Raw genomic sequence first — 24,775 nt, 5'->3', positions numbered from 1 at the left:
TTTAATGGTGAATGCTCTGACGAACTGCAAGCACTTGTGCCCCCTCGACGTAAATACCCCCGATAAGCAGCTAAATCCCACCTCTTCACAGAGATCCCTAGATGCAAGAGGGCCTTCTACTCCAGCAGTTTCTTCCCCAGAACAGCTAGACTTTAGAATTCCCTTCCAGGTCCCTAATTCCCCGACTGTACTGACATGCAGAAGTTCAAGTGTAACATGAAACGACATCTTGCTGCCCAACTTCCTACACAGTACCCCTGATGCTTATGTCCTTGATAGTAGCCCCCTACAACAAAGTGCCAATGTGCCTTGTTTGGGGTGAAAATGCAATTAAAAAAAAAAATTTTTAAGTTTATTTTAGAAGTATATTCCATAAAAAAATAAACAACTCACTTTAAACAGCGGAATTACGAGTTTTTTATATTTCATTTGCAGTTTTGTGTTAGGGGTGTCAAAAATTCCCTCATAATTCTGATACACCTCCCGTAGCAGTAGGTGTGTCAGAATTTTTTGGGAATTTTTGACACCCTAACACAAAACTGCGAATAAAATATAAAAATAACTCTTAATTTCTCCCTTTAAAGTGAGTTGTTTATTTTCTTTATGGAATATACTTCTAAAATAGATTATTAAAGTTGTTTAAAAAAGTAATACAAATATTAATTTTTATTTTTTAAAAAACAGTGTTTACAAAGTGCCTGCGCGTGTTCATGCAGCCATGTTGAATTTTACGGGTATAATTTCTTTCAATTTAAAAATCTATCAAAATTTTTCTAATGGTTCAGTTTTTACGATAGTTTCAGGTTCAATGTGAAATTTTATGCTCTTTCCAATAAACGAAATATAATATTCTAGACAAGCTATTTTTTTTTTTTTTTAAATTCACCTTCCCATTTTAAAATGTCTATTCAAATGAAAATAATTAATTTTCTCACCTCAAATTTATATATCACAAATTGAAGATAAAATATCATTAAATAAAATAAGCTAATTTAAAACAAAAAAAATGAACAGTTATTTGCAAATTTACCTGTAAAGTCCAAAATTTAAAACCCTTTTTTCTTTTTTTTTTTTTTTTTTTTTTTTTTTTTTTTTTTTTTTTTTTTTTTGAGTCATATTGATATTTAAAAATAATTTAAACGCAATTAATTAAAAATCTGTAACGGAACATTTTGAAATAATGGAATTTTAATCGTTTTAATGTTTAGGAAGTTTCTTTTTCTTGGCAATTCAACTGATTATAGTATATATTAATTTGAAAAAAACACTTTTTTTTAAAAACCATAATATTAAATTTATATAATTTTTTTTTTTTTTTTTTTTTTTTTTTTTGCAACTTCAAGGTAAGTTTTTGTTCAATACGGGCATTTAAATTTTAAAAAAATAAATGTTTTACTTATTTGAACTTTTCTGTTTCATCATAAATAGAAATTTTGATAGATTTAAATATATTGTTCAAATTTCGAAAAAATAAATAAATATGGGAGGTTGGGGACACGTACTAAAAAAAATATATCCCCTCGTATATTTTACGGAAATTGTATTTTATAATTTTATATTGTAAGAAATTATCTTACCCGTTTTTGCCTATGGCAGAATGAAAGAGACTCAGAAAAAGCAACAAAGGCTCACCTTAAATCCAAGAATAATTTTATTTACAAAAGGGTAAAAGAGGAGTCCATATTGCAAAAGAGTGCCCTCTTTAGCTTCTGCCAAATGGCGGGTAGTTCTTGCCTAGAAAGGCGATGGTAGTTTTCTTCTTGTGAAGATGCTGGTAGACTCGGCCGCTCGTAGAATTGGTTGAGGGTTCGCGAAATCCTTCCAGACTGTCGATATGAACAACGCACTTTGCGACCGATGTTCATAAATAATATGCCCTTTTGCGGGCAATGAAAATGGAGTAATTAATCCGTTGAACATTTTAGCCTCTGGTTAGTATCCGCATTTAAATGAGCGGAGAAATAAATGGGGTAGAACCATGTCTTAGTTCATTAGACATAGAGCGAGATTACGCGCGTCTGCTTATTCGGCGCCGAGTTGAAATCTTGTTTTAGAACCGTGCCTTAGTTCAATAGGCACGGAGCGAGATTACGTGTCCGTCTTATTCGGCGTCCTGTCGAAATCTGATTTTTGAAACACAAAATTCCCGCCACTTCTGCATCCTCCGCAGCAACTGAATAACGCAATACCATTGGTCGAAATAATTGCGTGATTGCAATCACGCGGTTATCGCCCTTGCTTCTGAAATTTCTAACAATATGTAATTTCATTCTAAAATGGATAAGTATCGAAAATTTCATGAAAATCTGACCATTAGTTGATTTTTACTAGATTCATTAAACACGGGTATGTTTTCACATTCGAAATGCTTCCTACATGGGAACGTTATTTAAAGCACCAATTATGTAAACCCGATTTTCGTCTTGCAATTTCATTATTTTTGTATAATGAAAAAAAAAATGTTCAATTATTACTAGTTTATTCTGCCCTTCTTTTAAATGTTATAAAAGTTATATTGATAATATTAATTTATAATAAAGTTACATCGTTTTACATATAGGGGAGGTTAATTCTGTTGTGACTTTTGGAGGTGCCTAAGGAAGCAAAAGTTACAAAGCTGCCGACAGTAAAACCCAAATCCACTTTAACAGGAAGACCCGAAGTTGCTTGGGATTGGATGAAGATGACTACTGTGTACTTTTTTTTACTGCTCCCTCCTCTCATTTCACCCTCTATATAGTCGGAAGAAATTGAAATATTGGACAACTCTCTGAATTAGTATCTTATGCAATTATGCACAATTATTTGACGTTTTAAGAAACTTCTCTTCCTATTGGTCATTTAGTGAGGCACGTAGATATTCCTCACCACTTCCATTGTTTTTTCCCCAGAAAATTTATACATAGGATTTAAATTTTATTACAATTGAATGATGATGTCGCTAAATAGGGTTTGCGGGTTATATGAGAAATATATAAGGCATTAAAAATGTTTCTTATCGTAAACATTATTACATGAGGAGTCATTTCATGTAAAAAGGGTTTGCGGGTTATATGAGAAATATATAAGGCATTAAAAATGTTTCTTATCGTAAACATTATTACATGAGGAGTCATTTCATGTAAAAAGGGTTTGCGGGTTATATGAGAAATATATAAGGCATTAAAAATGTTTCTTATCGTAAACATTATTACATGAGGAGTCATTTCATGTAAAAAGGGTTTGCGGGTTATATGAGAAATATATAAGGCATTAAAAATGTTTCTTATCGTAAACATTATTACATGAGGAGTCATTTCATGTAAAAAGTTCATTTATTTTACCCTTCGAAACCCGAGAAATGTATGATTTAAATATGTGTAAATATTCAATAAGCCAAAAATATAAATATGGCTACTAGTTACCAATTTTGTTGATCAAAAATCAGTCTTGACCTTGCGATCAAAAACCAAGATCGAATCAAAATGGAATGGATTGACGAGACTTTAGTGACTTTCGTCTGGGGAAGCTCCCTGTTTTGATAAGCTTCTGGGCTTGATCTTTACCCCTGACCTGAAATGGAACACTTACGTCAAGCCAAGGTCGCTTCTACCACTCCAGAAGATATTTCACAGCTGATGCAATTGTCTATCTATATACAAGCCAAGTACATCCAAGGATGGAGTGCTGCTGCCACATCTGGGCAGGAGCTGCTAAAAACAGCCTATCCTGCCTTGACAGAGTACAAAATAAGCTTAGTGAGGGATGCCCTTTTCTCGTCCCTGCAACCTCTCTCCCACAGGAGAGACGTTGCGAGCCTGTCTTTGTTTTATCGTTACTTCCATGGTAAGTGCTCGTCTGAGCTCAAATCTCTGGTCCCCCCCTCGCCAATCTTTCACAATAAACACCCGTCTAGCTGAAACCACTGTCAAAAATTTCTCCCACCCCTTATCTGTGCCAAAACCAAAACGTAGATTCCATGAACAAAGCTTCTTTCTTAGAAGTGCACGCCTGTGGAACTCTGTTCCGTTTGCCTGTTTCCTACCTGACTACAACTTTTATGCTTTCAAGTCCAACATAAACAATTCCTGATGAACCGCCCCCTTAAGTAAGACACTTTATAAAATCTCCAATACTAATTTACTGTACACGCAATAACCCTTATCCTCGAGTAGCTTCCAGGCCTTAATAAGAGATAACTACCTTGTGTAAAAAAAGAAAAAAAAAAACTGTTTAGTTTGTATCTTTATGAATTAGCCTCCTCCCGCTTTTCGCCAAAATATTTGAGTCCTTAGTTAATAAAGCCCTAGTCCAGCACCTAACAGCTGCTAAACTCTTGACTGACAAACAATATGGATTCAGGCAAGCCCGTTCAACAGCAGATATCTTAACTGTAGTTTCTGAACGTATATACCGTTCATTGGATAAAACAGGGGAGGGTAGAGCGGTGGCCCTTGATATATCTAAGGCTTTTGACAGGGTATGGCACGATGGTCTTCTAAGGAAAATTAGATCATATGGAATCACTGGAAGAATTCATAACGTAATTAAATCCTTCTTAAGTAATAGAAAAATCAAAGTTGTCCTCGACGGACGTACATCCAAACAATATGACATAAATGCGGGAGTGCCTCAGGGGTCTATCCTTGGACCTCTATTGTTCCTGATATTCATAAACGACCTCCCTGATAATATTGTTTCGGAGATGGGTATATTTGCCGATGACACCACTCTCTATAACAGATATGAGGGGAAAACAAATGAACACATATCCAAGAAAATGGCAGAAACACTAGAGGATGACCTCCAATCCGTAGTGGAATGGGGACAAAAATGGTTGGTCTCATTCAATGCTGCTAAGACTAAGCTTGTTTCCTTCAATAACTACAAGAAACCTTCTCTACCACCAATAGCAATGGCCAAGAACACATTGCCTGAAAGTACTTCTTTTAAACTCCTCGGCCTAACGTTTACAGGGAATATGAACTGGAATAGATACATTGAGAGCATTGCCAAGGCTGCTGCAAGGAAGGTTGGCTCCCTCTACCGTGCTAGAAAACTACTTACGCCTGCCAGTATCCTATACCTCTATAAGGCAACCATTCGCCCATGTATGGAGTACTGTTGTCACATCTGGGCTGGTGCATCTGCTGCTTGTCTCTCGCTCCTGGACAGGGTTCAAAAAAGAGTCGCAAACCTGATAGGTCCTGAACTGTCATCTGGGCTTCAACCTCTGTCCCATCGACGAGATGTTGCGTCCCTCTGCCTGTTCTACAAATACTTTAATGGTGAATGCTCTGACGAACTGCAAACACTTGTACCTCCCCGACGTGACTGCCCCCGACAAACCCGACAAGCTACTAAGTCTCATCCCTTTACAGTGGAGATCCCTAGGTGCAAGAAAGCCTTTTACTCCAATAGTTTCTTCCCCAGAACTGCGGGTCTTTGGAACTCCCTTCCGGGATTCTGCTTTCCCAACTGCAATGATATGCAGAAGTTCAAGTGTAATGTTAACAGACATCTTTCTACTCTTCTCCCTTCATAATGACCCCGCTAATTAATTCCCTAATAGTAGCCCCCTGCTTCAAAGTGGCACTGTGCCTTGTTTGGGGTGAAAATTGAATAAAAAAAAAAAAAAAAAAAAAAAAATTCATGTGGAGAGAGCGAGTGGCACAAATTTAGCGAAATCCTTTGCCGCATCACGTGCATTTCATGACAACTTTAAAAAAAAATTTTTATTTAAACATTTTTTTTATTTAAACATTTTTTTATTTAAACATCTTTTTTTATTTAAACATTTTTTTTATTTAAACATTTTTTTTATTTAAACATTTTTTTTATTTAAACATTTATTTTTATTTAAACATTTTTTTTTATTTAAACATTTTTTTTATTTAAACATTTTTTTTATTTAAACATTTTTTTATATAAACATTTTTTTTATATAAACATTTTTTTTATATAAACATTTTTTATATAAACATTTTTTTATATAAACATTTTTTTATATAAACATTTTTTTATATAAACATTTTTTTTATTTAAACATTTTTTTTATTTAAACATTTTTTTTATTTAAACATTTTTTTATTTAAACATTTTTTTTATTTAAACATTTTTTATTTAAACATTTTTTTATTTAAACATTTTTTTATTTAAACATTTTTTTATTTAAACATTTTTTTTATTTAAACATTTTTTTTATTTAAACATTTTTTTTATTTAAACATTTTTTTTATTTAAACATTTTTTTTATTTAAACATTTTTTTTATTTAAACATTTTTTTTATTCAAACATTTTTTTTATTTAAACATTTTTTTATTTAAACATTTTTTTATTTAAACATTTTTTTATATAAACATTTTTTTTATTTAAACATTTTTTTTATTTAAACATTTTTTTTATTTAAACATTTTTTTATTTAAACATTTTTTTATTTAAACATTTTTTTATTTAAACATTTTTTTATTTAAACATTTTTTTTATTTAAACATTTTTTTTATTTAAACATTTTTATTTTTATATTTTAGTGTGACAATTTAAGCAATTTTTAAACAACTTTTATTTTTAAGTAAAATTTAGTTTTAATTTAAAATGAAAAATATTTTATGTAGAATAAATGTGTGAACAGATACCTCGCTGCTCAACTTCCAGTTTAGGATGTCCATGTAGTTATGGTCCCTAATTCATAGTATCTTCTTAGTGCCAACGTGCCTTGTTTGGGTTGAAATAAAGTTCTAGCCTAAGAGATTCTCATAAGTTTCAATGAATAAAATTTGGAATTAAATTGCTACAATTTTGTCACAGGGTACATAACCCCTGTTTACTGTAAAAGACAAAATGAACAGGATAACATTTTTTTTTTTTTTTTTTCTTATCTGGATTCTTTGGACTACTGTTCTCATCTTAGGTGTTATTTTTATATATAACCTCCAACTTTCTTCAAATGTATATTGTTGAACTCTATAATTTCAAAAAGGACCCTTTATTTAATCCGCAAGGACCAGTGGTGTAATGGATAAAATTAAACTTCTACCCAAGCATGGCTGATAAAATGAGAGCATGTTTCTCCAGTGGATTAAATAAAGGGTTCCGTTTGAAATTCTATGCAAATTCCTAAGTCTCATAGAAAGATTCCCAAGTTCAACATGATACACCTGAAAAAGGTTGGAGATTACATCAACCGAAATGTTGTAAAAATAACACTCAAGCTGAGACTGGTAGTGCAAATAATATGAACAATCAGTCCTTATTTCACTCTCCAGTTTCTCTGACTGTACAACATGTTGATGTTACCAAACAAGTCGTACGTATATGTACATGTATGTATGCTGCTGCCAAGCCACTTGGTATATTTATGCAATTTTGTTTATGGTTGAATAAAATACTTTCACATTTGTTTTTGCTTTTCTTTCCAGACTATGCCAATTAACCCTAAGCCGTTCTTAAACGGGCTTACGGGGAAACCAGTCATCATCAAATTAAAATGGGGCATGGAATATAAAGGTTATTTGGTGTCTGTGGATGGATACATGAACTTACAGGTAAATTTTTAAAAAATATTTTTATTTTGATTATTCAAACTACTGTTTTCATTTCAAGTGCTATTTGCACAGTTTCAGCCAATGTAACCTCTCTTGTCAAACTTGGGAATCTGCACAGAATTTTAGACGGAGTCCTTTATTTAAGCTTTATTTAACGCTTTCATTCCGTCAATCATGACCGGAAAGGAGTCTTTAGTAATTTTCTATCATGTTTTTCATATCCTCCGCCCAGAGGATTTGAACCTCCAGAAGAGCGTCACTTAAAATTGCATTTTACTTAATACTTTGTTTAGCAATACACATGAAAAAATTGAAATAGCTTGAAATATTTCAATATTGGTATGCATAGAAAGAGCTTGATGAGCTAAGAAAGAATCTTTTTAAATTTTTAAAATCTGATTAAAATTAAGGAAGTTATGGCTATTTTTGTGCCTCACACGTTTGGATATTTCCCCTCTTTAAGACCATATGCGTTTCGTCACATTTTTTACACTACTTTTTCAGTAAAAATGTCATATCTTTGTTAAAACACAAGACTAAGAAATGAAATTTACTGTATAAGTGTATTTTTGTACAAGGAATCAGAATATGCAACTGAAAATCTCCCAAAGTTTATGGTTTCCAAATAATCTGCAGTAAATGTGCATAAATATGCAGCAATTCCTTAAAAATGCCATGTATCCATAAACAGAAAAGAAGTTGGAGAACTCTAAGTTGAATTGTAATGTGCTTTATGTACAAAAAACTTAAATCTAAACATAAGACCATTTAAAAATGAATATATTGCAATATTTCTTTGGTATTATTGTAGATTAACACCTTCTGTTTAACCCCACTCAACTCCTTCTGACCACCCCTCCAAAATGTGATTCTACCTTTTTAGGAAATTATGTATAAAATGGCATGAAAAACTTTAATGAAAGATAAACAAATTATTTTAGAATTGAATGTAAAATAATTTTCTATTACAGATCATTCTAGCATTTTAGGGCAGTTAACTGTTTTTTTTTCTATGGGAAAATATGCATGCTTTTTTTTTTTTTTAAGATGATTATGTGTAGTTTTAAGAGGGTTTCTATGCAATGACAATATGTGGAGGGTTGCCATTCGGACTTTGAATTAATTGTAGGGCTAAGGAAAATTATGTGTGAACATACTGAAAACTTGACAGAGACAAAGCTAACAAAAACAATATTAGAGGGGGGAGCGGTTAGTTTCACAAAAATTTAATGTAAAATAATTCACCATTTCCTGGCCATTCTAGCATTTTAGGACAGTTAACCAATTTATTTTTATGTGTATTTTTCTTTAAGGAAGGATCTATTTTTTGTTTGTTTGTTTTAGATGCTTGTATGTGGCTTACAGAGGTATTTTGGTGGGGGGGGCTTGCCACTCGAACTTAGTGTTATTGTTAGGGTTAAAGAGTGTTTTAGGAGGAGACTTGCCACACATAATTTGGATTAGAGGTGAAGTTAAGAGAGCTTTTTTTTCAAAGAGAGCGTTCATCACTCATATTTACTGTTAGCGGTTCATAATTATTGGCTTTATATTATATATTTAGTTTTAATTTAATAAGAAACTGCGTTGCGAAATTTCAAAGAAAATTCCATAAATTTGTTGATTTCTATTTTCGAGGTTGAAGGTGTTAATTCCATAGGCCGTTTATACTACGCTGGAGCAGGTTGTAAAAATATCTTTCGCTTAATAAGTAGAAAAAAAAATTAACGAAATAAAAAGCTTCCTAATTGTAGTTTGATGTGTTTTCTAACTGCTTTTAAAATTTCAAGAATATTGATATAGATTTTGAGGGTTTGTATTACTATACACATAGATTCGAAAAAGTTGTCTAAAAAACAAATATATAACAAATAAATGTTATCAAAAGCAAGTTACTTTTCTACCTAACTGGATAATTTTTTAGTGTTTTCATTTAATGTAACATGTTTATTCAGCTTGAAAACAGTGTTTACCGATGTTTTGGAAAATTTTAAATGGCGCCCGACTCTCTTGAAACGGTAAGTTTGGGAAAAAGAGTTAAAAATAAAAAAGTAGACAAAATACTGCTAGAAACTCGCTCAATATATGTTACCGTGACATAGGCTGACATATATTTGGTGAGTTTTTAACAGTATTTTGTATAGTTTTTTTTTTTTTAATTTTTAACTCCTTTTCTCAAACTTACCGTGTCAAAGAGAGTCGGGCCGGGCACCATTTTTAATTTTCCAATACATCGGTAAACACTGTACGTCTTTCGAGCTGAATAAACATGTTACATTAAATAAAAACACTAGAAAATTATCCAGTTAGGTAGAAAAGTAACTTATCTTGCCTTTGATAACATTTATTTGTTATATATTTGTTTTTTGACAACTTTTTCGAATCTATGTATAAACGAGATTTTGATACTTATTTTGATTTTGAAAAAAAAACATTTGTGGCTGTTCGCAGTAAAACATTGTTTTAATTCGCTGTTCAAAACTAATTTAAAGAATAAAAGTGCATGCAAGCTATATATCTACAAAAGTTTATTTTGTTTTTTTTTTAACCATGTTTTTAAATTTGACGAAAAATGTGAGAAATTGCAACAGATTCATAATGCCGAATTGGTTGGGATTGTTGTTATTATACATTCTGAAAACCGAATAGTTCTAAACTAATGTTATTCTGATAACAAAATAGCTCTAATTAAACATAAGAACATTTATATTCATATTTTCATGTTTTTCTTTATTCGTTCTTGAATAAAAATTAAAGAACGCCTGTTTGTTTATATACTGTGCTATCGCTGATTCTACAGGCTGGAGCTGCTGCTGCTGCTTCTAGTAATACTAACTTCATTTGATCAAATTCGAGAAATAGAAACAATTTTTTTTTTCGGGTAGGTCCTTTTAAATTATCAATTACCGCGGTCCTACTCAACATAAAATAATACTTTTAATTGATAAAGATAGTAAAAAGATTGATTTACTTACTACTGGGTGTCCGAAGAATTTTTTTTCAAAATGTTCGATACTCGGCATATTAAAGTCTTATTTTTAACACGACAAAAAAAGAAATGGTCAAAAATATTTTGGACACTTGACAGTATTAAGATTAACACCTCTTCTTATTGATTCCCAAATTTCATGACGAAATTCTTCATACAATCACGGTACGGACCTTTAGAAAACAGGGGGGGGTCATTACAAAACCTTACCGAAAACGCCATTTTATGACGTTCACATTTTTATCACTTTATTTGCTTAAAACTCTTAAAATATATAATGTACATTCATATTTATTAATTCATTTGAAAGTATATTCATTTCCGAACAAAACAGTAGTAATTTGAAGACTTGAAGTGCTTTGGTTTAAAAAATATGGCTATTTTAGTAGAACTACCTTGAAATCTGTGATTATCCAAAGCGTTTTTTCGTCCGTGTGTATTACTACTTTGTTACACAATATGGGTCCTTGCAAATTTTGACAAGATACACTTGAAGAAAGTTGGTTTATCAATTGTCATCTCAAAAATTCAGGCATATGATTTACTTTTATCTATAAATAAAAGTGACCATATACAGTAGCGTTCAAAACTAAGGTACAAAATTTTAAAACCTAATATTGTTAGAAATGTAAAAAGCTGAAATTTTGACAACTGGTAGTAGTAATCATCCATAATAACATACTAAAATTTGAATCATTTGCAAAGGATAGAAAAAGAATTATAACAATTATTTATTTTCAAAATAGGAACGTCCAAAAGTAAGGGATAAAATTAAAAAAAAAAAACAATGTAAACAGCCAAAAAAGAATAAAAATACATGTACAATCAATATTTAGTAAATGAGCCCTTGCTTTCAATGACGGCTACACATCTTCGACTACAAGAACGAATCCGTTCTTGACAATCCTTGATACTAATTTTAGACCATTCGTCTTGAAGCTTCACCCACAAACCCTCTGTGTTAGTGGGATTTCTTTCCATAACTTTCACTCCTAAGGTCTTCCAAAGATTTTCTATTGGATTTAAGTCAGGACTTTGCGGTGGCCAATTCATAATTTGGAAATCTTGCTCGCTAAGGTAACTCATTACCACCTTTGCTTTGTGACATGGGGCATTATCTTTCATAAAGGTAGCCCTATCGAAACCTGAATTCTGTATGATTGGCACAACATGATCTTGAATGATATTTTTTATAGATCTTCACGTTTACACGAGTTTGTAACCAGACAAGAGGTGGTGTACCTTGGCTAGAAAACATTCCAAATACCATGACTCTTCCGCCCCCATACTTGACAGTTTTCTTAGTGCACTTTGCATTTTATCTTTCACCAATACGTCTCTTTACATTGTTTTTTCCATCATTTCCAAATAAATTAAACTTACTTTCATCACTGAAAAATACTTTTGCCCAATTTTCATATATTCAAATTACATACCTGTGTGCAAACTCTACTCTCTTCTTATTCTTCGAACTAACAAGTGGTTTCTTCTCTGGGGTTCGATTAAACAGCCCTATTTCTTGCAGTCGTCTAGAAACAGTCTGTCTTGACACATTAACAGATGAGGTACTATTCATAACCCTTTTAATTTCTGTGAAAGCCTTAAAACGGTCCTTTAATGGCATACGCTGCATTATTCGATCTTCTCTTGCCGAAGTTTTATGGGGTCTGCCAGTTTTAAAAGCACTAACTATCTATATAATTATAAAACTCAAATGATCTTGTAACGATGTATGTAAACCACTTTCCGGTTTATGACGTCCGGTTGCTCATGTGCGCATGACCTGCGCACTGAAATATTAACTTTATTATTTCAAAATTATTATTTAACATGAGAAGAGTGGGGTTTAAAATAACTTAAACGTAATATAGAAATGAACGATAAAAAAAAAAAAAAAAAAAAAAAAAAAAAAAAAAAAAGCAGATATTTCAAAATTTGAATTTAACTATAATAAGTATTATGGTATCTGTTCAGTGCACATTTACCTATAAGTATGGCCAACCACTTATTATTCAGATACTGTAAAAAAAAAATTTTTTTTTTTTTTTTTTTTTTTTTTTTTCAAAAATAATCAATTATAATTAACAGAATGACTCATAGAAATCTATCTATATTCTTTTTTCATTTTAATATACTTTCATAGAAGTGTTTCTGTTATGTAAAAAAAAAACTATTTTCTTTACGTCACAAGTGTCACGCTTATACATGAATTCCATAGCTAATATAACATATTGACCCAATGGATCACGGGTAGTCTAGTATCATATAACAGTATCATTGTAGGATTTAACAACCCTGCCTACAACACTCTTGGAATGTTTCACTTTCTCTGAAATCTCTCTAATTTTTTATTTTTTTTATTTTACTTTTGTTAGTTTGAAGAGATCAAGGGGCTCCTTCCTGGGGCTAACACTCGATTCTATTATAGTTTAAATTTATATCCGAAGGCTCTTTTAAGAATAGACACTGTTCCCTTTATGGCTGCTATCTGTATTTCCTTACAGCTTGGTTTTCCAGGGATTGCTTCTAAGTATTTTTGAAGGTTCTTTTTTATTAGGCCAGTTGCTCCTGTCACAACTGGTATAATGTTTATTTCTTTCAGAGACCATGTTGTTTTTAGATAATTTTTTAGGTCCTGATATTTTATCTTTTCCCGTTCTGCTCTATTAAGGCCAAAGTCGTTTGGAACTGTGACGTCGATAATGAGTCCAGTCCTTTCGGGCTTGTTCCATATTACTATATCTGGCTTGATGGCCTTGTCTGTTATGTATCTGCCTGCCTGTATGTCTTTGTCATAGAACACTGTTACTATTCCATTTGATATCGGTGGTGGTTCATGTTCCCAGATGTTCGACAACCTATCTAGTTGCATCTCTCCACGGATCTTCCAATGTAAGTATTTACATACTTTGTTGTGGCGAGCAGTGTAATGACCATCGGCTAGAAGGATCTTGCATCCAGACATTGGGTGGCTTGTCTTTCAACAGCTAAGTGACAGAATCTGCATTAGTCGGTTTTTTGTAGACCAGCTATTTTCTTAAATCCATTTGTGAGTAAGCCTTGGTCTTGTGCAGCTATAATTAATCGTTCTTCATCAAATGGAAATTTATCACTTTTAAGCCATTGTAGTGAGGCCTCCTTGTCAATGTAGCTCTGGTTCAGTTCTTCCATGAACCTGCCTGCTCTCTTATGTTGTTGCCATCCTTCTAGTCTTGTCTTCAGTTCCCTTTTTGTATACTCCTTTTTCTTCTTTCGGGCGATTAGGGTTGCTGGATTGTCATATTCTTCTATTGTGTTGTCCAGTGTGTTACCACTGAAATTTTCACCAAGCTTTGTAGTTGATGTCTGCTGGGGCAAAACATTTGGTGTGATGTTCATTCACCATTTTTATTTTGGGGTCAGAAGAACATTTGATATATTGGCCTATGCTTACCACTGAAGTTTGGTATGCGTGGTTTATTTCAGTGAGGCCTAAACCACCTTCTCTCTGGTAAGTACAGCCTGTCCATGCACTGATGTTTGTATGGTGTGCTTTTCCTTGTGTAGCTTCACAATAGCTTGTCTAACAGAGTAATCAAGTTTTTGGCATTTCGCCATGGTGCCAGCTGATGCAACGTTTACAAATGACTAAGTAAGACTTATTCTTTAGAGGAAATCAAAAAATTTGAATATAGCATACTGTTTACATTGTTTTTCTCAATTTTGTCCCTTACTTTTGAATGTTCCTATTTTGAAAATAAATTATTCTTTTTCTACCCTTTGCAAATGATTCAAATTTTAGTATGTTATTATGGATTATAACGACTACCAGTTGTCAAAATTTCAGCTTTTCACAGTTGTTATTTCCAACAAATATTAGGTTTTAAAGTTTTGTACCTTAGTTTTGGATGCTACTGTATCTATTAATAATAGATTTTTGTATCATGTCTGAAGCCAAATCTCTATTATTTGTGATCATTGTACTTGGTTGGAAAGTAGTATCAAAGGGTAGGGTAGTATCTGTTATGATAGGAAAGAAAATAATGTAGGGTTGTAAGAAAATGTAAAAAAAAATAGTTAAACTTTTTATTTATTGGAAAATTTAAAAAAAAAAAACACAATTAAAAATTAGTTCCCATTACTGTGTTTGATTTGGATTATTCAAACGAGTGTTTTCATCTTAATTGTTATTTACACATTTTGGTTGATGTAACTTCTGGCCTTCTTCAGATGCATCTTGTCAAAGTTGAGAATCTGCATAGAATTTTAAATGGAACCTTGGGTTAACATGCTCTTATTCCGTTGGCCATGACTTGGTAGAAATACTAAGTAATTCGTGATTGTATTTTCAGGTGTATGAATAATTCAAATAATACTAATTATCAACCTGGAATCAAAAAGTTCAGAAACATGATTTCACATTGATTCACCCAGCTTAAAATTGGTATAGTATGCCTTAAGATTGGTGTAGTATGTCTAACCAAAAGTATTGTCTCCTATTTTTATTCTGCCCGAATAGATCAGATGAGATTACAAATTGCATTATTTTGATAACTGAACTTATGCATTCATGACCTGAAAGTTTTATCTTTCTGTTGCAGGCATTGATCTTGTGAGACTAAGAAAGTAACCCCTGTCATGGACGTATGTCAGAAGCAGAGATGTCATTTTAAATTGAATAAATCAATATTTAACAGTACCTGTTGAACGCTTAAGAAGCTGATGTCAGTAGTTAGGAGATGAGTTCATCAATTTCAGATTGGCAACATAATGTGAGCCAGATTTTTCCGACTGAGGCACCATTCATTACTAGCAAAAGTGCATTGAGAATGATGATTATGTAGAAAAATAAATTCTGGTGTAAAAAAGGTTGCTTGTTTTAATGATACCACTCCTGTCTTCATAGCTCTTTTACTTTTTGAGTAAAAAATAATGAAATAAGAAACTTTACTTTTGGAACAACCGTAGTTAGTCAGATTGATTATGTGAATGTTATGTGCAATGTTTTTTTTTGTTTTTTTTTTTTTTGATGTGTTGGTTAAATTAATATACATGCATTCAGTTTTCAGATTTAATTGTAGAAATGTCATTTCAAACTTGAACATGACAGTCGACAGATCTACCAATCAAAATATTTGAATGTGTGTGAAAAAATAAAATTTTGTTTTGCTGTTTGCATAATTTTATGACATTTCTGATTCCTTTTAAAAGTTTTTAATTTTTCCATTATTTTTTTCAGTTGGCCAACACAGAAGAATATATCGACGGTGCATTAGCCGGTAACTTAGGCGAAGTCCTTCTCAGGTAAATCAACTTTTTTTTTTAGCTTGCTTACTTTTGTACTTGTGATGGCATTCACCCAGAGTGGTTAAAACAGCTTTAAGTGAATTCACCGCATCATTAGTCAAAGCAGTCCATTCAGGTCTCTCTGCTGCTGAATTCTCAGCATACTCTAGCTGTTCACAATTGCATCATCACACACAGAAAACATGTGGATCAGTCATAGCTTCCGAGTTAGCCTTGACAATTGCGAGCCATGTTCTCAGTTGACCATCACCTTTCTTGTGTCCTCCCGCTAGCAGTATTGGTGCTATTGCCTTTTAAATCAGATCAGTTAGTGGATGATGAAGTGTGCCGAAACTATCGGAACCTCTTGATTAATCTAGGAAGCTTACATCGTGCATGGATTGTTGCATTTGGGGTGTGATCAGAGACAAATCCTGAGAGTGCAGCAAAAACACCACCGATCGAAGACTTCCAGTCTTTGAATGTTGGCTACTCGTATGGGACCAGGTTTTGCACCCGTAGAAAAGTATTGTGTGAACAAAGATTTGGTGGATGCAGCATTTGGTCATTAGTTGGATTTTTTTTTTTTTTTTTTTTTTTTTTTTTTTTTTTTTATGGGCAAATACAATTAGAAAGCAGAGCAAGCCCTGTTAATTCTGAGACTTCATCTTTTTTTTTAAGAGGAAAAAATGAGATTTTAGAAGTAAACAAATACAATTCAATCCCCAATGTTTCCTGTCACATAAAATGCTTGACATCCTCAAAAAATGATATTTACATGCATCATTTCAGATTCTTGTCCACAATTTTCTGCTATATCAAAAAAATAAAGAAATATATGCATTATTTACATGCCTGTGATGAAACAAAGATATCTTATTCCAAAAATCACGTAAATTGATGAAGTTTTTTTTTTTTTCTTATGTATTTATAAATAAAACCATCTGACCAATTTACATGATTTTTTGGAATATTCCGTTTTGTCACAGATTTTTCTTTATTTTATTTTTTAATTTAGGGGGGATTCTGAACAAGAAACATTTTTTTTAATTTTTATTGATTTATTTCTGAAAATATATTAGGTAAGAAAACTGAAAACATTTTAATTTACTTAATATTCTTAAACATTAACGGGAAGTAATCACTTCATGAGTTATTTCCCTTGATTTGCAAATCTTTATTTCCCTTGATTCTAAAAATCTTATATTTCTAAACATTAAAGGGAACATTTTATCTGGCCAATGTAATTATAGCTAAATAAAAGAATCATGGGTAAGTCACAAAGAGATAAGGAACATATATACATCTCAATATTCTGTCGGATAGAGCTTTATTTATAACTAGCAGACCTCCCAGCATTGTCTGGTTATAAAATATGCTTAAATATATTTTAATTTATGCAGAATTCCTACTTCTTATAGGGTCAATTCTCTATGGATTATTATATTGTACCCAATATATAATAATGATTTCAAAAAGAAAAAAATGACTTAAGTGTCATCAGCAAGAATCGAAACCAAAACGTAGCTCTCCAGTCTTATTCTTTACCCCCTGAGCCATGTTCATTAGGGCAGGTCGATTTGCAACATTTTTCAGAAAATCAACATGGCACTGGTGATGATAGTTGGGATTTGATGTGATAAGAACAGCTACCAAAAATTAGATTCCCATCAAATCGTGTAGAACAATGCTGAAAAATCCTTCATTTTCATAGCATTTTTCACAACACTGACTTTGAAATTTCACTATTTTTGTAAAATATTCAATTAAAATTGATATACTTATATGAAATACGTTGAAAGAAAAGTATATACATGAATTATAATTTTAATTATGAATCACACCTAGCAAAATATCTCAACTTTTACTGCATTGATTAAACAAAAATGGTAAAAAAAGCTAATTAGCAACTAAGTCTTTTAAATTTCACAATTCAAAAAGATATGTGGAGATGTATTACACGATATAACAACTTGATACAAGTTACAGAACCATGTATTTTAATTTTTTATTAAATTCAATAACATAAACTGTTATAATAAAACTAAATTGTTCTGTATACTTTCCTTTCGAGGAAAATGAAGGTCTAATTTTCTGGCACAATGACTTTGTAATAATGTGTCTGTGTCTTGCTTCCTGCTCATATACAACTTTTTGAGAAAAATCAATCAAATTTTACCAGTGTGTGGCTGCAAAATTGATGGCAGTTATCTTTTTTTTTTTTTTTTTTAGTTGTTCACTGTTTCTGGAAAAAAACAACACAAAAACATTATTATTTGAAAACACTTATTTTTTTTATATTTTTGCGATGTAATATGAATAAAACTATCGTTTGGGTAAATTCCAATTGTTTAATTTATCATAGTGTTTGAGGATAGACAGCTCTAGTCCATAAACACATTAATCTTGTGGCTTATGTTAGTCATCTTCCTTGATTCAAGGGCCCAATTTTCTTAAGTTAACTTCTTCACAAGAAATGCCAACAGCATACTCAAAAAATAGCCTCTGGTCTTCACACTTGAATTATTTGTTTCTTCTGCTGTCAGATAATGATGATCAGGAGAGACACTAATTTTTTAGAATTCTACTTGAGGCAAATCTTTATAATTATTAATACAAAGTTTCCCCAAAGGACCAGTAAATGTTGTTAGGCTTTTTGTTGTTCCATCAATTAATTTAAAAATTGTTGTAAATGGCAGTTCTTCTAGTGGAACCTGAAAATTGGAAAATTTGCATATTTAATAATAGAGCCAGATTACATAATAAATACCAATATATTATTTTATTTTCTACAAAAAAGGAACATAATTGCAGGTAAATTTATACAATTGATTTTACCTCCTTGTTTAGGACAAGTGCAGATTATGTGCCTTGTTTGACATTTTTCCGTCTTGCACTTTACTGCAAAGTCATCACATCTCAAGACAGAAAGTTTACAGCTACAAGAAAATATATCAAACAGTCTGTCTAGCTGTTCCTTCATTCTTTTCACTTTGACAGAAAATCTCTTGCAGCAATCAATCTGTTTGGCCCTCTTATAGCAAAATTTATTGACCTTCTGTCCTATACAATGTTACCTTAACAAGGGCAATTGTGGATTGACTGCTTGCCGAATACTAATTATTTCCTTGGCAATTAACTTAGAAATCTCACTATTTTTTAAGTGGGGATAACTGTTTTCGAGGAAATAACTAAACTGGATAACTTGTCGTGAAGTTGGGGGTGTTGTTTCATCCAAATGACAAGGTGGACCAGCAAATTTTGTGAACCACGGGTTAAAACTGAACGTCGTGCTTTTACTGACATTCTAATCTGAAAAGTAAAATAAATAAATAGATTATAACTGAAGGAAACTGCATTAGGCTATCTTCCAGTTTCATACGTAAAAAATAAGTGCTAGTTATAAGAAATAATGAAAAACTTTGTAGAGTTGAATTAGATGTGCTGAAAAGAGAGGATCAAACCAAATCAAAGGCATAATAATGTTTAGTTTAGACATTTTTAGCAGATTTTAACTCCGCCTTCGATAACCTGAATTTATCCATAAAGAGATTCATTCTTGCTGTAGCTGTGCCATTTTAAATGAGTGTTTAGAGTTTAAAAAACCAGTGCTGTGCATCTATGTTACTATGCTATTTTTAATAGTATTTTCAAGTTAAATTCAATTTTTATGAAATTTTTGTTTATTAAATTTTTAGGTGAAAGTACAGAATAGTTACAATACAACCTTATTCCCATTAAAGAATGGCTTTCTAAATAACAAAGTTATTTTAGCACAATAACATAGATGCACAAATAACGAAAAACCTTTAAACCTTATTTACTTGTATTAATCTTTGTGGGTTATCTGATTTTAAAACTATAATTTTTGAAGAAAAACACTGCTTAAAAACAATTACTCCCTAAAAGTAAAAGAAATTAAAATTTGACACTAATTTTCTGCAAAGTATTTTTTATTAAGTAGAAAAACGTGAAAATTTACGTGATTTATGTTTCGTAAAGAATGTGTAGAATAAAATTGTATGGACTATATTTTTGTTGTTGTTTTAATATAAAACTGGAGTATTACTATATTTTAATAAAAATTTAAAATAGAATTTGATGTGGAATATTAGGTTGGTGCAAAAATAATGTTTTTGACATTCATTTGAACGTCAAAAAATGACATTGTTTTTGTGTCAACCTAATAGAAAAACAAATTAAAAAAGATAAAACAAATATGTTTAAATTCGCTGCAGACACTTGAAATATAATATATATATATTAAACAAGTCCTTTTCGTTTTTCCTTTCGAAATAATTAAGCCTAAATCGTAATGTTTTCAAATTAAATAATAAACAAACATTAATTTTCAATATCAATAACGAGCGTGTTTTGCGACGGTGAAATCTAAAATGTTTCCACCCAAAAAAAGTTCCTGAAATGAAAAAGCGAACTTTGGTCGTTATTATTTAAAAAACATAATTTTGCCTTTACATTTAATATTTATTTTATTAATTCATTATCCTCACTCATTTTATTTAAAAATGTAGTTTAAAAATTATTCTAAATAATGATTCTATTTTCTTAACAGTATGGATTGTTTTTTGACAATTCACCGAAAAACTTTTAATCACTTCAATTTTTCAACTTTTAAAGTCATTTCCTCAAGCAAAGATAACGATTTTGAGAAAAATATTTTGTGTAGGTCTATGTCAAACCCCAACTATCATCACCATTGCCTCACTGGGGTTCCAAAATCGACCTGCCCTAATGTTCATACACATATAAAAAAATTTTTAAATATATTTGTATATTTGTGCATGTGTAGAAAAGCACTTCAAAATGACTTAGACCTGCCAAGTTCCAATTTTATTCAATTTTGACTATATATCAGCTATTTTTACTAGCTAAAAACCAAATTGAATTTGTTTCATAGGTCCAAACTCCTTATCAAGTTTCAAGTTTATAGATCAAAAATTGACAGGAGTTTGGTAGAGACCGTTCCTCAGACAGACAAGGTCATTTATATATATTTATACGAAAGAGATAAATTTGGCTTTAAACACTTTACTGCAGTTTCATAGATTCAGGTGAAGTATATTAAAATTCTAAAAGGCCTAATATCTTGGATTATTAAGACTATTTTTCTCATTTTCGGTGTTATCCTCATAACTTTTCAGCCAATATTATCTCCAACCATTTTAAGGTTCATCTTGTCAAACTCAAAAATCTGTATGGAATTTTAAATGGAACCCTTCATTTAATGCAGAGAAGTAGCTTGTTGTTTTGTCAGCCATGAACAGGTAGAAGTCTGAGAAATTTGTCATACTATTCCTAATATCTACCATACTGAGGATTGAACTTTCAATCTCCAAAAGTCTGTCACTTTGAACTGATTATTACTTTGCACTTATATCCGTTATGTCTTGCAAGGACTTGTGGTATAATGAATAAAACTGACAAGCGATGATCAGTTTTATAAATGTTTAAAAAAGATAACATTCAAGTTTATTATTTATTTTTTTTAAACATCAAGTTGAAGATTCCAAGCTCTATCTGTTTCTCTCTCTCTCTATCTATATATATATATATATATATATGATGAAAGTAATGGAAATAGTATTCCGACAAAATAGAGAAAATAAAAAGGAACAAACCGTATTATGTGTTCAGCAACGTTTCGTCTTTATTTCGAGACTTCCTCTGGATGAATGAGATTAAGATGGCGCTGTTAAAGAGAAGGAAATTTTAGTGACGTCATATAGTCGTTAATATAATTTTAAAACTATGAACGCAAGTTTATATTTTATATATCTTTTTCCCAATAAGAATATAAACTTGCGTTCATAGTTTTAAAATTATATTAACGACTATATGACGTCACTAAAATTTCCTCCTCTTTAACGGCGCCAGCCCCCCCCCCCTCCTTTTTGAATTTCCAGCATCAATTTTCTGTTTCTCTCAAATAGAACTGCGTCACACTGTGCACGTGAAACATTTTCAAATATTTTGTACTGGTATATTTTTTGGTTTCTTAATCTCATTCATCCAGAGGAAGTCTCGAAATAAAGACGAAACGTTGATGAACACATAATACGGTTTGTTCCTTTTTATTTTCTCTCTCTCTCTCTCTCTATATATATATATATATATTACATGCAGTACTAAAATGGGTGACCATTTGCGAATTCCAAGTGGTGTATGTACTTTCCGCTTATCTCAGCATTGTTTCCGGTTCTCCTGGACCTCTCCTTGTTATTTGTCTCTTGAGACTGAATAGAGGCATCAATTGATCGATATCACACACAATTGATTTCCTTTTACTCGACAAAGACTAATTATCTCCCCTGTGTAAAGGTTTTGATACAAAAACGTGAGAGGAGTTTTCTATTATTGAAACTATCGAGGCTAATTTTTTGTATAAAAAATGTAATAATAATGTATACGAAATTTAAGAAAAGAAGTTTATGCACATTTACATCACCAACCAACAAAACAAAAAACAAACCTTCAACAAAGTAAGTTAGAATGGCATTTCAGATCACAAAATGTTCTGTAAGACAATTTTTTTCTTGGCCAACTTCAAAGAATAATCTAAATTTGAATAAAGAAAAACAAACTTTTCAAAATACACTCAAGTGCTTGGATTTCTAATTTCAGATTTATCATTAAATCTATAAACAAACAAAAACAAATCAATCGCTGGTTTTAGTATGTCTAGAAAAAAAATGGAAGAGTAAAAAAAAAAAAAAAAAATTGAAACCGTAGAGATGCCGTGATAACATGTTCCTCTTGTATTCTACTAGATGTTGAGAAAATGTTTTTTTTTTTTTTTTGTTTTTAAGAAAAGTTCTAATCTACCCTAACTAAATTAAAACTTTCCTTTTTTTTTTTTTTTTTTTTTTTTTTTTTTTTTTCCCATCACTCCTCAACCTTTCTTTTTCTCTTTCAGATGTAACAACGTTTTGTATATACGAGGTGTGGACGAAGAAGATGAAGAAGGGGAAATGAAAGACTGATTATGATTCATGTATATTGTTAAAAAGACATTTTAAAGGCATTTTTCATCTTTGATTTTCATCATACATTCACCAATAAAGCAAACCACTTTTTTTTTTTTTTAATTTGTTTTGTTTTTACTTTTCTTTCATTAGTTTTAGCTCAGTTACTGAAATGTGATTTTCAAAAAATTTATTATAGCATTATATTTTCTGTTGGTTATTATCCTTTATCTCAGTACTTAATGGCCATTTATTGAACACTATAAGGAGATTCACTAATGATCTTTCCCTACATTGAACCTTTAATCCTAGACAATTTAAAGAAAGCAATAATACTAATTTATAATACCCATTATCATTGATGTGAGAACTGTATTCTGATGACTAATCTTTTTTTTTTTTTTTTAATTAAGGCAAATGTCTGTTTACTTCTTTACTGCCTGATGCAAACCAGTGTGGAAAAACTTTGTCAGAGACGATTACATACCGACAGTGTTCAAAATAAAAGAAATAAATGTACTTAAGATGAGAATAGCAGTGAATCAAAAATATGAAACGCTCCCTTTAAAGATTACAAAAAAAAAAAAAAGACCACCACCACCTCCAAAGAATCATCTGATAATGAAATTAATGAACATGCGATCAGATCAATCTGCCATAATGACTATACTGTTTAGGTACAACCCTGTCACACACACACACACATAGTGAATTTGCACTGTCATTCATTCTTTGGCTTTGTGCACATTTGAAGCAGATTTAAAAGTAGTGGTAGATATTGACAAACTGTTTAATTACTTCCATGTTGATCGCAAACAAAAACAAGATATAATCAGGAATTGTTGGAAGAGCCAATGTTTATTTACAAATAATTACATTTCACTTGATTCCTATCATGTTACAATCCACATCAGCTTGTGTACAGGAGAATTCAGTAAAATCGGCAAAGCATTAACTGAGCATGTTTCACTTGTCATGTAATGAAACAGAAACTTACAAAGAAAAGGACATAATAGCTTAGCATCTGTTGAATTGTTGCATTATGAACGCATTTGGAAGTGTACTTCAACGTCCAAGGATCCTGATTAAGAAAGCGGCCCTTGTCCTGTTTAATCAAAATCGTCTGTGAAACAGTTTCTGGTGATGCATGTATAGACATCTTTTTTGTACAGTTGTGAATCCTGAGGAAATTTAAGGCCAAATTTAGATCACTGCACAAGGGAAAAACGGTTAAACTCCTCGAGTCAGCTTTTATAGGTGAGCTCTCATAGTTCCTGCATGATTCACGTAACCAGTTGTTAACTCCAGATGCTGGATATGGCATATTAGATATGGAGCAGAACCCTGAACTATAAAATGCTCATTGTTTTGTTTGCAGCCTGAATGCATTATTTAGAAGGACTAGTTGTCCAAAAAGCCATGGCCTTGTTCACCTCCTTAAACAGAACTGTGTCATCATCAAAATAACAGCCAAATCAGGAGAACCCACCGCAATATCTCACCATTTACCAATATTGACGTATAAGTAAAATCAATGGACCGTTTTTCAAGTACATTCAAGACTAGACTTACGATTATCAATCTCATTTCTATGTGCTATGATTGATAGTCTGATGACATACTTTGCTGAAGTATTTAATGGCGTAAAAAAGATTGTATCATAAATTCATTGGCATCTCATGATGGATGTTATAGCTCCTATTACAATCTTACTGCAGTTTCTGCAAACAGAAAATTTGAATTTGGCTTTAATAAACATAATATTAGATACATATCTCAAACAAGGACGTGACATCTCTCAACCTGACAATATTAAACCATATGTATATGGGTAAATATCAGATCATAAAGCATACATTCAATCTGTGAACATTAATTTTTTCTTTTTTGTCTTTATGGAAATCACCCCAGAAAAGGCATGAAGCCACCTGATGTAAAGCACTTTAACAAAAGATGATTATTTCAAAGACAGGTGATACCAATTGGCCTTAATCTTGAAAAGGTCAAGACTATAAGT

At 31.5% G+C, this 24,775-nt stretch overlaps 1 protein-coding gene across 1 annotated transcript in view; it reads left to right on the top strand.

The window, feature by feature from the left end:
* LOC145294218 (small nuclear ribonucleoprotein F) overlaps nucleotides 1-22,876 on the top strand; it is a 28,468-nt gene extending 5,592 nt beyond the window's left edge. The window contains exons 2-4 of the mRNA XM_080141328.1: nucleotides 7,399-7,524; nucleotides 15,729-15,793; nucleotides 22,710-22,876. Of these exons, the coding sequence (XP_079997454.1) occupies nucleotides 7,399-7,524; nucleotides 15,729-15,793; nucleotides 22,710-22,776 (258 nt within the window). The 3' untranslated portion in view covers nucleotides 22,777-22,876. The remainder of the gene's footprint in view (nucleotides 1-7,398; nucleotides 7,525-15,728; nucleotides 15,794-22,709) is intronic.
* Nucleotides 22,877-24,775: the final 1,899 nt, after the last annotated feature.

Source organism: Euprymna scolopes, chromosome 2 (assembly GCF_053919585.1).
Source record: "Euprymna scolopes isolate OS-2025 chromosome 2, ASM5391958v1, whole genome shotgun sequence".
Lineage (NCBI taxonomy): Eukaryota > Metazoa > Mollusca > Cephalopoda > Sepiida > Sepiolidae > Euprymna > Euprymna scolopes.
This window is presented reverse-complemented; position numbering and strand designations above follow the sequence as displayed.